Below are 12,350 nucleotides of genomic sequence, written 5' to 3'. Positions count from 1 at the left end.
TAGGTAGGCCTATGATACACGGGATTTTTGTCGATAAGAGAAAAGGCATTAGTTACTCTCTCTATCATTCACTTGTCAGTAGAATACCCATAATTTACCTATCGATAACTGTTATTCCAACGTGTCGAAAGCTTTTATGTGATCCAAACGATATAATTTTAAAATAGTATCTGTGTTCACAGATCATCTGATTCAGTGCAAACGTACTTAATGCCACTTCATCGTAACTTAAGGTTTAAATCATGTACTTACATAATCTACCTTCATTTGTTTGTGGAATTTAAATAAAGCATGAAATTTTACGTACCGTGGTGTTTAATTGTTCTTCCTATAGTTCCTACCCAAAGGTCACAAACAACAACAACAAACAAATTGTTTATTGTTGGACAACAAAGTGTCGTTAAGTACCATATTAGTCCTACTTAATTGTACTAATAGTGTCAAATTATTGTTTTTTAAATTAGATGACCCGGATGCTACTTAGTCTTTTAAGGCAAATCCTGTAGAACAAACCTAGAAAGAGGGGAAACCTGATGTTAACGCAAGCTATAAAAACCTTTGACAGTTGGCAATGGGGGGGTCAGTTACCTCTGCAGCTTACTGTACATTCGCGTAAACGTTAAATTAGGTACCCACGTGAGTATTATTTGTCAGATTTAATTAGAATTTGGTGAATAGATAGATTTCGCTATTCTGTACAATACTTAAGCGCAAGAGAGAGAGAGAGTATTTATTCCGCCCAAAATAAGGACCTTTTGGAACTTACCAAATTTAATAAAAATCTGACAAAATAAAAATCGGCCCACTCTTTTTATTTCTGAACATCGATGTAGATGTAGAGCGATCTTTTTACTAACGCAAACTCATTAAAAAGCGTTAACTCATGGCGAAAAGCAAATCATGAAATCACAACGTTCAAAAGCTTTTCAAAAGTGACAAATTATAAATTCTTCTGTCAGTATTGTATTTACGTTCTTTCAGACGAATATTTTTCGCTGTTCATATTATTTTGAGATTATAATTTTATCACAATGCCACAGCAAGTGGAACAGAAGACTATTGACCCCGAAGCGGAGCTCAGCAATGTACAGCGCATTGTAAGTACAAATATTATAAGTTTCCAATGTTATCAGTTTCAGTCCTAGACCTTTTTGAGGGCAAGAGCTTCCTCGGTCTCCATTCTATAAATATAGGTAAATTTTAAGGGGTGACCGGCCGATCACCAACAAAGCTTCTGGCCAAGGGTACGTAGCTGGTTTTCGATCGTGCATACGGTGGTTTTCCTCAATATTTCACTTTGGACCGTCAGAAGCTTGGTTGGTCAACCGAATATGGTCACTCCTTGAGCCTATTCTGCTTATAGCTTACCAGAGGCGGGGCAGGAACTTTTCTATGTGAATTTCTCTTCCTCCAAACATTCTCGTCGTGTGCGTAATACCTACTCAAAAACTTTGTCATTGGTATAATTTCTCTTGCTGATGATGACAAAGAGAGCAAGCTACTGAAAAATCAGACGTGAATCTACTCTTCGAGACCCTGTTCCCATGATGATTGTACTGGAATAAACTTTCAGCGCAAGGGCATGGGTCGTTAACCGAGAAGTCAAGGTATATTTGGAGAGAACCCTGCTCTCCCCCTGGTATTTTTTTTTGTGGTACTGGAAACAAACTTTAGGAGCCTGGGACCCCTGGGTCACCTCTGTACCTTGCAAACTGTCAATAGGTTATTGCAAAAATCCTTTTTTTTAGTTCAAGAAGCTCGCGCCGATGTGCAGCGTGGAAAAGCGCGCTGGCGGCGAACCGCAGCTCGCTCCTCAGGAGAAACAGCTCGGCATATTGACTCATGAGCTTAAGGAAACCCTGCTATGTATCAACGTAAGTAAAAGGAGTTAGACTTGCTAGTTCTTACCCCTTACTGTAGAATGTCCTGACTGATCAGATAGACCAAGAAAATATGAACTGTGTGAGGGACGATGTATGAATATATGTAATGAATGGGTACGAAGAAAGTATCATGAAATAGCGCGTTGCAATACAACATAGAGATAGAGGAAGGAACTGCTTACACGAAACCATTTTTCAATAACTTTTACACAGAATATTTTATACCTATCAGTAACCGCTTTATGTGCTATACTTCAGACCTGGCGACAGCACTAACAGCGCTTTTTTTTCTAAAATCGCTCCGAGCATTGCACGTGCACTTCACAACCCTACTTACGTACGTAATTCACGCGAGGGGAACAATACTTGAGCATCGTAAACAGGCGCATCTAATAGCTTTAGACATACCATTCCGAAAAAGAAGCACACTTCCGAAATATTCTGTGGCACGTGCGTAAAAGGACGGCTGAAAGAAAGAAGAAAGAAGGAAAGAAAATACTTTTAATTCATCTTGTTTTACAGCTGGCAAAAAAAGGTCAACACGCCATCCGCGACCGTGTAGCGAAGAAGAGTACCCGCTACTCGATCATGGAGTACGAACACTTGGACTTGGAAGTGCGAGATGAGCGCAACCAGCAGACCGAGCTGGACTGTCTCAACTACCTCGCCGCTAAGCAAATACAGGAGTTGATAAAGAAAGTACCGACGGAAGCTGATGTAAGTAATTTCCTCATTCTCCGCAAAAAAATTGTGAAATTGCGAAATAGCAAATTTATAGTGTAATTTTCATCGTGAAATAAAGAAATCTAATTCTAAATCTATCCCTTGGTTTCGTACAAACAACAACACAGGTTTACGAACTGTCGATTAACAGTGTGGGCGATGGTACACAACATGAATTTAGAAATTAAACCTGCTATTTATTATGATTATGCCCTTAATTCGCGAACGATTTTGCCAAAACGTAATTTCGGAAACAGAAGCGACAGTTTTTGTTTTCCTACGTATTAATTATTCATATGCAGGAGCTGGCAATGATTGAGGATGCAGCCGCGCGTCTTCGGCGCATGGAGAATCGATTGGACTTGGCCACCAAGCGGTTTTGTGTCGTCAACACGGACAACAAACATGTTCGTGAAGAGATCCATCGGCTGATGGTTGAGAGGTAACTTAAGCCTTCATAATTCTCCTTAGAGTGGGAATTATCAAAAATGTAGCTTTGGAGCATTACCTACCAGACCTTACCCAACCGGCAGTTACCGTTTCGTATCAATTGATGATGACCTACCGCCATTCAGAAATTCACGAATCAGCAACTCGTCTATTTTATTATTATTGGGGTGTTATGGGCCTTTGAGTGCCGCATCGACCATTGATCTATTGTGACAACTCTTTAATAGTACATTACATACCAAGGGAGGTGAATTCGTGAATGCTCCAGATCGTAGGTGTTTGTGGCCTTTACGAATTGCCGCCCGTGGTTTGTCTAAAGTTTTACGTCTTGCCTTGGCCAGGAAGTGAGATTTTCTCCTCGCGTAGTGGGGAGTTCATTATAATCATTACTTATGCCCGTTGCACACAGAAAATTACAGATTCTTTGGGCCGTAATGTTCTGCATCTCATAGTATTGCAGCAACTCGTCTATCCAATTATCTTCAATTTACAGGAACAGCTTCAACATCCAATGGAACCGCACCATCGGCAAGCTCGTGAAGGGGAAGGAGTACCTCATGGACATCTTCGAGATCGCCGCCCTCGCCTTCGGGGACAGGGACGAGTGCATCAGGAAGCTGGAGGCGTTGAAGTGGAAAGGGCTGTTCCAGCTTAACAGAGATATTGCGGTTCGAATCTTGAGTTATGAATACAGTTTGATTTGAAGTCAGGTGTCGCACAGAACTCGACACTAAGTGTGACGAGCTAAAGGCCAGACCACCTGTGGCCATCACATATTTACGTCGGAGGGGTGCTGACTTGCAGCGAGTGAGGCCGCACATTTGCTGCAAAAATTGGCTACGTCAGTCACCTGAGAGCGCACCAGCGACGCTCTCAGCAGTAGAAAGCAGTCGCTGTGGCCGAAAACGGCTAGGAGATGATGAGTAAAGTAAAGGACCTATATTACCTATCCTCTAGCTGCCCGGGGACCTAATTAAAGGTCCTTGTTCCATTCTATTTTGAGTCTTAATTAAAAAAAAACAATATTGCATTTGTCTTGGCAAGTTTTGGGCGGCTATTAGAGTCTATAGGAAAAGTTCCGACTGTATGGGCCCTGTTTACTGACGTGATGTGTAGTCTCAAGCTTGAAGTTTCCAATTTAGCCCCAGAGATGGCAGAATTCGAGTTCAGGAAACAATATTTATTTATTTATTTTATTTTATTTAATTCTAAACAATATACCTACATTGTGTCGAATAGTAATACATGCATATAATTAGTACATACATTAAACACATTAAAAACTAGGGTCAAATATATCTTATCTCTACCAAGTACATATTCAAAAACGAGGCCTTAAAATAGTTACATACAATTCCCATTAAAATATGTCATACACAATTTCATTGATATAATAATAAAATTTAATACTTCTACAACAATAATAATAATGTCAACAATAGATTAATAGGTAGGTATGACATTTACATTAAAAAAACATTAAAATAAATAATAAAATTGGTAACCATTGCAATACTAATTAAAAGATCCATTCACAAATTCATCGATAGAATAAAAACATTTGTCAACAAGAAAAGCCTTTAACTTGCGTTTAAATACTTTGCAGTCGGAGATCTGTTTATACTCTATCGGCAGTTTATTAAAAAGATGAACTGCCTGGTAGCTTGCCGAATGTTGTACAACTTTGAATTTAGGCACTAAACTATTTTTAAGGTCTTTTCTTCTTGTTGCAAGTCTTACAGCTCTGTCGTATTCGCATTCAGTGACCTCCAAATTTTTGACTACACCTGATAGCAGAACTAAAATATAAAGGCAAGGCACAGTCAAGATCTTAAGCTTTCTAAAATGCTCCCTGCATGATTCCCATTGTGGTATTCTGACTATAATTCGGATAGCTCTTTTCTGCATCAAGAAAGCACTTTGCGTATTATATTGATAACTGTTACCCCACAATTTAATACTATATCGTAATTTAGATTCTATGAGGGCATAGTAGACCACCTTAAGCTGTTCAGTCTTCGCTTCCTCCCGTAAGCTTCTCAAAGCAAAACAACCTGAACTAATTGAATTATTCAACTCCTGTAATTGCGGTTTCCAATTAAGATTAGAGTCAATCAAAACGCCCAAGAATTTAACTACTTCTACCTGTTCAACTATTTCTCCATTTGTATTTAAAAGTAAGGAATCGGTGCATGTAGGACTAGTATTAAATAAAATCGATTTAGTTTTGCTACTATTTAAGGTGAGATTGTTAACTGTAAACCATATAGAAAATGTATTAAGGGCTCTATTAATTATGTCATTAAGTTTAGCTATGTTATCAGCGGACACTACAGCGTTGGTGTCATCAGCAAATAATACCAGCTTCAAATTCGGAAAAGAGTCGTTCATATAATTAATTAAGTCGTTAACAAATAATATAAAAAATATAGGACCCAAAATGGAGCCTTGCGGCACACCTCGTCTTATATCAATCATACGTGATTTATGAACTGTCTCGCAATTATTCTCAATGTGTTTCAACTCTACAAACTGTTTCCTGTTTCTTAAGTACGATTGATATAATTTAAGAGCGTTTCCTCTCACACCATAGTGTTCTAATTTACTCAACAAGATAGAATGGTCAACAGTATCGAAGGCCGCACTTAAGTCCAAAAATATACCTGCTACCTTTTTCCCAGTGTTGAGTTGAAGTACCGTATCTTTAATTAGCTCATCAATAGCTTCACTCGTCCCAACACTCTTACGGTACCCGAACTGCCTTGTGTTTAATATTTGATATCTGTTGATATGATCTAACAATCTGTCTTTTAGCAATTTTTCGAACACTTTAGACAGTGTAGGTAACAATGAAATGGGTCTGTAGTTGTTAGGAATATTAGTTGATCCCTTTTTATGAATTGGCAGTACTCTAGCTATTTTTAGTTGATCAGGAAATGTACACAAATCAAAACATAAATTATAAAAATGAGCTAATGGCTCTGACAATAGGTCAATATTGTCCTTAATAATCCTAATTGGTATGCCGTCATAACCTACAGATGACTTAGACTCCATCATCCTAACCAGGCGAGATATCTCCTGAGGAGTAACTAAGGTATTAGTCATCTCACAAGTTAATAAAATGTCTTGTGACGGAGAAATTGGGCGTTCGAACAATTCCTCGAAGCTTGCGTACTGTAGTTAAGAATCGCTGAAGATCCGTCCAAAATTCGGTCACATAGACAGACGAGAAGTCACTTTAAAACTTTTTATTCTTTTTTTTTTTGATGCTCCTAGACAAAATCTGCCAATTTTTCACTGGTAGTTCTTAGGTAACATTAGTGAAGATATTAATACCGTTACAGGAAATGCAATCCTACGAAGGCGAGATCAACCACCTAGCTAAACTGGAGGAGTTTTTGCGCGTAAAGGGCTCCCGAAGAATTTGCGAAGCAGATGAAGTAGAAGAAGTGAAGAGGCAGGAGGAGATCCAGCGATGCGAGAGCGAGATAGCGAGATACGACGAGCTTCTGTCTGAGATCTTTGTTCGTATACCATCCCTTTCGCCCCCGTTATGCTTATTACATCGAAAATCATATTTGCAGTTTTAAATTTGGAACCTCCTTTTTTCCATTCATCATGATTCGATTTGATTATATCCTTTTAAAAGGACTGAGGAGATTTAATACCTCTTTTGGTGTGGTGTTCTTATTATTTTTAATAATTATCATAATTTTTTTATTTTATTTTATTGAGCTATCAACCACAGAATAATATTAGTCGATCCTTGATCGATTGGCGTTGATCTACAATCGATCCGTTACTATTTTACATCCATCGCTTATTAGTCGCTTAAGTTGTTTTCGGACGCTTGGTCGTATAATGTGCACAGCACGAAAACCTATAAATCGACTTCCAGCAATACGCGGGCACCAGCCGTGTGCTCAGCGTCGTGAACAATTTCGTGGCGCATGAGATGCAGAACTTCCAGTGCTTCGTGCTGCTGTGCGAGGTGCTGCAGGAGTCCATCTTCCTGCGGCGGGAGCTGACCAGGGCGAGGCAGCTCATATGTGAGACACCTGTATTTATTATAAACAACTTCGTAGCGAATTATATGCAGAACTTCCAGTGCTTCGTGCCGCTGTGCGAGGTGCTGCAGAAGTCCATCTTCCTGCGGCGGGAGCTGACCAGGGCGAGGCAGCTCATATGTGAGACTCCTGTATTTAATTTAGCTGCTGGCTTAGCGTCGTGAACAACTTCGTAGCGAATTAGATGCAGAACTTCCAGTGCTTCGTGCTGCTGTGCGAGGTGCTGCAGGAGTCCCTCTTCCTGCGGTGGGAGCTGACTAGAGCGAGGCAGCTCATATGTGAGACTCCTGTATTTATTATATTTAGCTGCTGGCTTAGCGTCGTGACTCGTGAACAACTTCGTGTCGCATGAGATGCAGGACTTCCAGTGCTTCGTGCTGCTGTACGAAGTGCTGCAGGAGTCCATCTTCCTGCGGCGGGAGATGAACACGGTGAGACACGGCTCATATAATATATGAGATATATATTATTTCGTAGAGTTCTTCTAAGCTAACTTGGTGGAGTGTCATTAAAAACGTCATATTTTTATATACAATTGACATGACCTTTCATGCCATACTTTTTCATTGCAAATGCCATGCAGAGTTAACTTGGTCTAACACTATATTTATTATTTTTACAATGTTTTAAATTCCCCTATAATATAACCTCCGGATACATGCTGGGATGACGCCGTTTTGTGGCACTTTTTTGTTTCTTTTGTGTTTACGAATATAAAGATGGTCAAGCAGAAGTAGAAGTAGAAAAAGCCGGCAAATTTGAAAAATGTAGGCGCGAAGGGATATCATCCCATTGAAAATTTGAATTTCGCGCCTTTTTCTACTGACAAAGTTTGCTTGACCATCTATAAATAAATATTTCTATCCATTCTTTCTATACTTATAACTTATGGCACATTTTTACCCAGTGGACCAGCGTGACATCAACGAGGCTCGAGAAGAGATGCAAACCAAACGTCTGGTCAGCATGAGACTAGCATTAGAACAGCAGAGAGCCAAGGTGCAGGAAAAGCGAGAATTGAATCTAGCCGCGGATAACACCATCATTAAGGTGCTGAAAGGCATCGACGAATTAGTCAGGTATGATCAGCAGAGTCAAGGTGCTACTGGAAGGCATAGACGAATAAGTCAGGTATGATCAGCAGAGTCAAGGTGCTACTGAAAGGTCTCGACGAATTAGTCAGGTATGATCACCAGAGTCAAGATGCTACTGAAAGGAATTGACAAATTAGTCAGGTATGAACAGCAGAGTCAAGGTGCTACTGAAAGGCATCGACGAATTAGTCAGATATGATCAGCAGAGTCAAGGTGCTACTGAAAGGTCTCGACGAATTAGTCAGATATGATCAGCACAGTCAAGGTGCTACTGAAAGGTCTCGATGAATTAGTCAGGTATGATCACCAGAGTCAAGATGCTACAGAAAGGCATCGACGAATTAGTCAGGTATGATCAGCAGAGTCAAGGTGCTACTGGAAGGCATCGACGAATTAGTCAGGTATGATCAGTAGAGTCAAGGTGCTAGTGAAAGGAACCGACCATTTAGTCAGGTATTGGGATCCGTGCTACTGGAAGGCATCGACGAATTAGTCAGGTATGATCAGTAGAGTCAAGGTGCTAGTGAAAGGAACCGACCATTTAGTCAGGTATTGGGATCCGCAGAACAGAAATAAGCCTGTTTTCACATATTGAATCTTATAAATATATAAATAAATAAATATTATATTATAGGACTTTCTTACACAGTATAACATTATAATTTTATTTAATGGATAGAAAACACAATTTTAACGGGATAAAGTTTGAAAATAACGTTTAACTTTTTTTTGGCCATGTTTACAGGCTAGCTAAATGCGACACGACGCCTCTCCTGTCGCTTCTCGGCAACCACCGGGAGACCACCAAGTGGAACGTCACCAAGTTCCTGCGTATCCTAGAGGCTGAAGTCAAGGGCCTCATCGAAGTTTGCTACGGTGCCGTCAAGGTCTTAATTTTGTTTTTTTTTTGTCATCATCCCGCGATTTCGTGTGCGTGTAATTCATTTAATATCCTATGTTTGTACTATCTTTGTTTTAGTTTTTTGCCTGGTACATCGTTCACCATGATCAGGGAATTATAATTTTAAGATTTAGATTTTAGTTTCCATGATAACAGTTGTCAATAGACACAAAGTTAAAATGCAAATACAATAAATAGTTGTATGGACATTTTCAAGGCTTCTAAAACCCTAAGACCGCCTGTCTAAAAAACAACTAAACACAACTAGTAATAGCGTCTTATCAAGACAGCTCTAGGGTGGAGCAATATTTTACCTCTCTATATCACACATCAGCATCTTCCCAGTATTGTCAGTTTAACCCATTACCTGACTGACAATTCAAAAATGACAATCGAATATCAGTCTTACTGATCGAAATAAAAACACATGTTTGAAGCGGGTCTCTATTGTTTCCCAAATAGTTTTAAGCCATAATGTATTGTTTGCCCGCATTTTCGTTAAATCATAATTCATTTGGTTCAGAAACGCGTCACTTTTCAGGATTGCCATAAAACAAACCTAACCTAACCTATCTATAGGATAACCTGACGAAAATCCTGAAATGTTAACGGTTTCAGTTTTATGACTAATGATAATATGACAAACAATACATTATGACTTAAAACTTTATGGGAAACAACGGGACCCCGTTATTGGGTTGTCATTTAAATGATGAACAAATATGGTGTCAGAAGTGGGATTGTATAGTGAAGCCACGTGGTTCACTACTACTGGCTTCTGAGATCATAACTGGGATCCAGATGCTATTTGGCTTATGTTTAAAATGGGAAACATTATATGCTTTGTAAAGGGTTCATGCGTTCAAAAGAGCAAGACCAAGGCAGAGATGGGTAGATGAAATAAATAGAGTAGCAGGCAAATACTGGATTTCTAAAGCTAACGATAGAGATGTATGGAATAATATGGAGGAGGCCTTCACTCGAAGAGAGGTCCTTAATTCAAACTCTAATACTACTGTATAATTAATTAAATTAAACTACATGACATATTTAATATTAAAATAACGAAATTTATATAAATCGTAACTACACTTATCTAATTGTTTAATTAAATGAGCTAGATTAGATTACCTACTGAAGAAATGAATTGTGTAATTGCCAGTCTAAGTTATTTTGCACGTGAAATAATTTACGAATTGTTATGTAATTTTCTAATGTATTTTAAATGTATTAAGGAATAAATGAGGCTATAATGATAATAATAATAATATAACATTTGTCGGGCATGCCGCCGTCCCGGAGAGTCACTCAGGCATATCATTTCCGGTTGTTCTCATCTTGCTAACGGCGAGTACTTGCACAGACATAATCTCGTAGCCAGGATTATTCACCAACAGCTTGCTCTTCTATACGGTCTTGTGGACCGCGAAGTACCGTACTACAAGTATTCACCTGTGCCAGTTCTTGAGAATGGTCGTGCCACGCTCTATTGGGATCGATCTATTATCACTGACAGGACTATTGTAGCCAATAAGCCTGATATTGTGATAATAGATCGAGCGCAACGCCGGGCCGTGCTCGTTGACATCACCATCCCCCATGATGAGAATCTCGTGAAAGCCGAGAAGGACAAGTCCAGTAAGTACCTAGACTTGGCTCACGAGATAACCGCCATGTGGGATGTTGATTCGACGATCATTGTCCCGATAGTTGTTTCAGCGAACGGTCTAATAGCGAAGAGTCTCGACCAACACCTAGAGAGACTCTCGCTAGGTGGTTGGATCAAGGGCCAGATGCAGAAGGCGGTGATCTTGGACACGGCGCGGATAGTCCGCCGGTTCCTCTCTCTGCGGCCCTGACCACCGGTAGCTTGGGCCCTGCCCCGCTGCCGGCGGCATTCTAGGTTAGGTTTTTTATAATGTGTTTATATGTATTTTTTATTGTTTTGTAAGTGTTTTTATATTTTACTTTTATATTCATATTATAAATAACCTAACGTAAGAGGAAAGATAAATAAATGAATAATAATAAAAGGGTTCATCTGAATCTATAGGTACCTGTTGAAATATGTGTTTCAGCCACCAGCCCCGACTCCCAAAGGGCGTAAACCAGTGGAGCCGGCCAGCGTCAAGCTAGTAGCAGATCCCTACGTTGTGGCCCTGCATCCTAACAGGATTGAGAAACTAGTGCCATACCAGCCCTGCGCTTAGTAAGTGCCAGTTGTACCATCCGCACTTAACAGACTGATCAATGTCACCTAGCGCGCCGCGGCGGTTTACTGTGAAACTCTCCATACAATACAATTTAGCGAACTCTTTAAAGAAGACAAAGAGTTTGGTGCGAAGGACCCTAAGGGTTCTTTCGTCTTCTGTTACTTTGAATTGTGGAATGGTATTTTATTTCTTCACTTGCTTCGGTCCTCCGCTGTTAGGGCAACCTAAAGTCTATTTTTTTATTCGGTAGACTGAAATGACATTTCATAGTCATGTGTCATTTCATACTATGAAATGTCATTTTAGTCTACCGAATAAAAAAATAGACTTTATGCCTGCCCCACCGAAAGGCACCAAGTAAACTTAGGGCGTCCATCAGGTATTGATTTTTTACTGACCAACGTGACCATTGGTGGACCTAACTTAAATAATGCCAATAAATAATGTGGTTAATCAATCACATATGTGCTATCGTGCCAACGACGGTATCCAAAAAGTTAAGGTTTAGCTTTAGCGTGCTACGTCAAAATTGGCCAGTTTTACACATTTCTAAGTGCCAGTTGCACCATCCGCACTTGACAGACTGATCAACTACGTCACCCGGCGCGCCACGGCGGTCTACTATGAAACTCTCCATACAATATTTAGCGAACTCTTTAACAAAGACAACAGTTCAATTTGGTGCAACCGACCCTAACACATTCCCTATATAGATATAGATTTGAAAAGGCGCGAAGGGATATCGTCCCATAGAAAATTTTGAATTCGCGGCTTTTTCTACTGACAAGATTTGCTTGACCATCTATATTTAACCAACCTTCCTTTATCTTAGCTGCGTGGAAGACTACATCATGAACTTGATCTTCGAGACTCTAGCCGTGCCCGCCGACCGCGATTATGTGGAAACCATCTTCCACCTCGAGGCCATCAACACCAAGTTCGGGATATACACGCTAACCAACCCCGCGTAAGTATACTTTTTAGGGTTCCGTACCTCAACAGGAAAAAACGGAACC

The 12,350-nt window shown here is 39.9% G+C and overlaps 1 protein-coding gene across 1 annotated transcript; it reads left to right on the top strand.

The window, feature by feature from the left end:
- Positions 1-931: 931 nt before the first annotated feature.
- LOC134657184 (outer dynein arm-docking complex subunit 1-like) lies at positions 932-12,305 on the top strand. The gene is made up of 11 exons (XM_063512738.1): positions 932-1,097; positions 1,749-1,874; positions 2,406-2,600; positions 2,909-3,048; positions 3,550-3,724; positions 6,404-6,583; positions 6,958-7,108; positions 8,034-8,205; positions 8,966-9,107; positions 11,200-11,330; positions 12,167-12,305. Exons 1-11 carry the CDS (start codon positions 1,032-1,034, stop codon positions 12,303-12,305), a joined length of 1,617 nt encoding a protein of 538 aa, XP_063368808.1. The 5' UTR covers positions 932-1,031.
- The last annotated feature ends 45 nt before the right edge of the window (positions 12,306-12,350 follow it).

This window comes from Cydia amplana, chromosome 19, assembly GCF_948474715.1.
Source record: "Cydia amplana chromosome 19, ilCydAmpl1.1, whole genome shotgun sequence".
Lineage (NCBI taxonomy): Eukaryota > Metazoa > Arthropoda > Insecta > Lepidoptera > Tortricidae > Cydia > Cydia amplana.
Note: the sequence above shows the minus strand (reverse complement) of the source record. Positions and strands in the feature narration are given on the sequence as shown.

Bases quoted from the DNA above. Each gene is read 5' to 3' on its own strand.
- LOC134657184 (XM_063512738.1), top strand. From the start codon at position 1,032: ATGCCACAGCAAGTGGAACAGAAGACTATTGACCCCGAAGCGGAGCTC. The intron at 1,875-2,405 runs GTAAGTAAAAGG...CTTGTTTTACAG, and splicing joins AAACCCTGCTATGTATCAAC to CTGGCAAAAAAAGGTCAACA. The intron at 7,109-8,033 runs GTGAGACACCTG...ATTTTTACCCAG, and splicing joins CAGGGCGAGGCAGCTCATAT to TGGACCAGCGTGACATCAAC.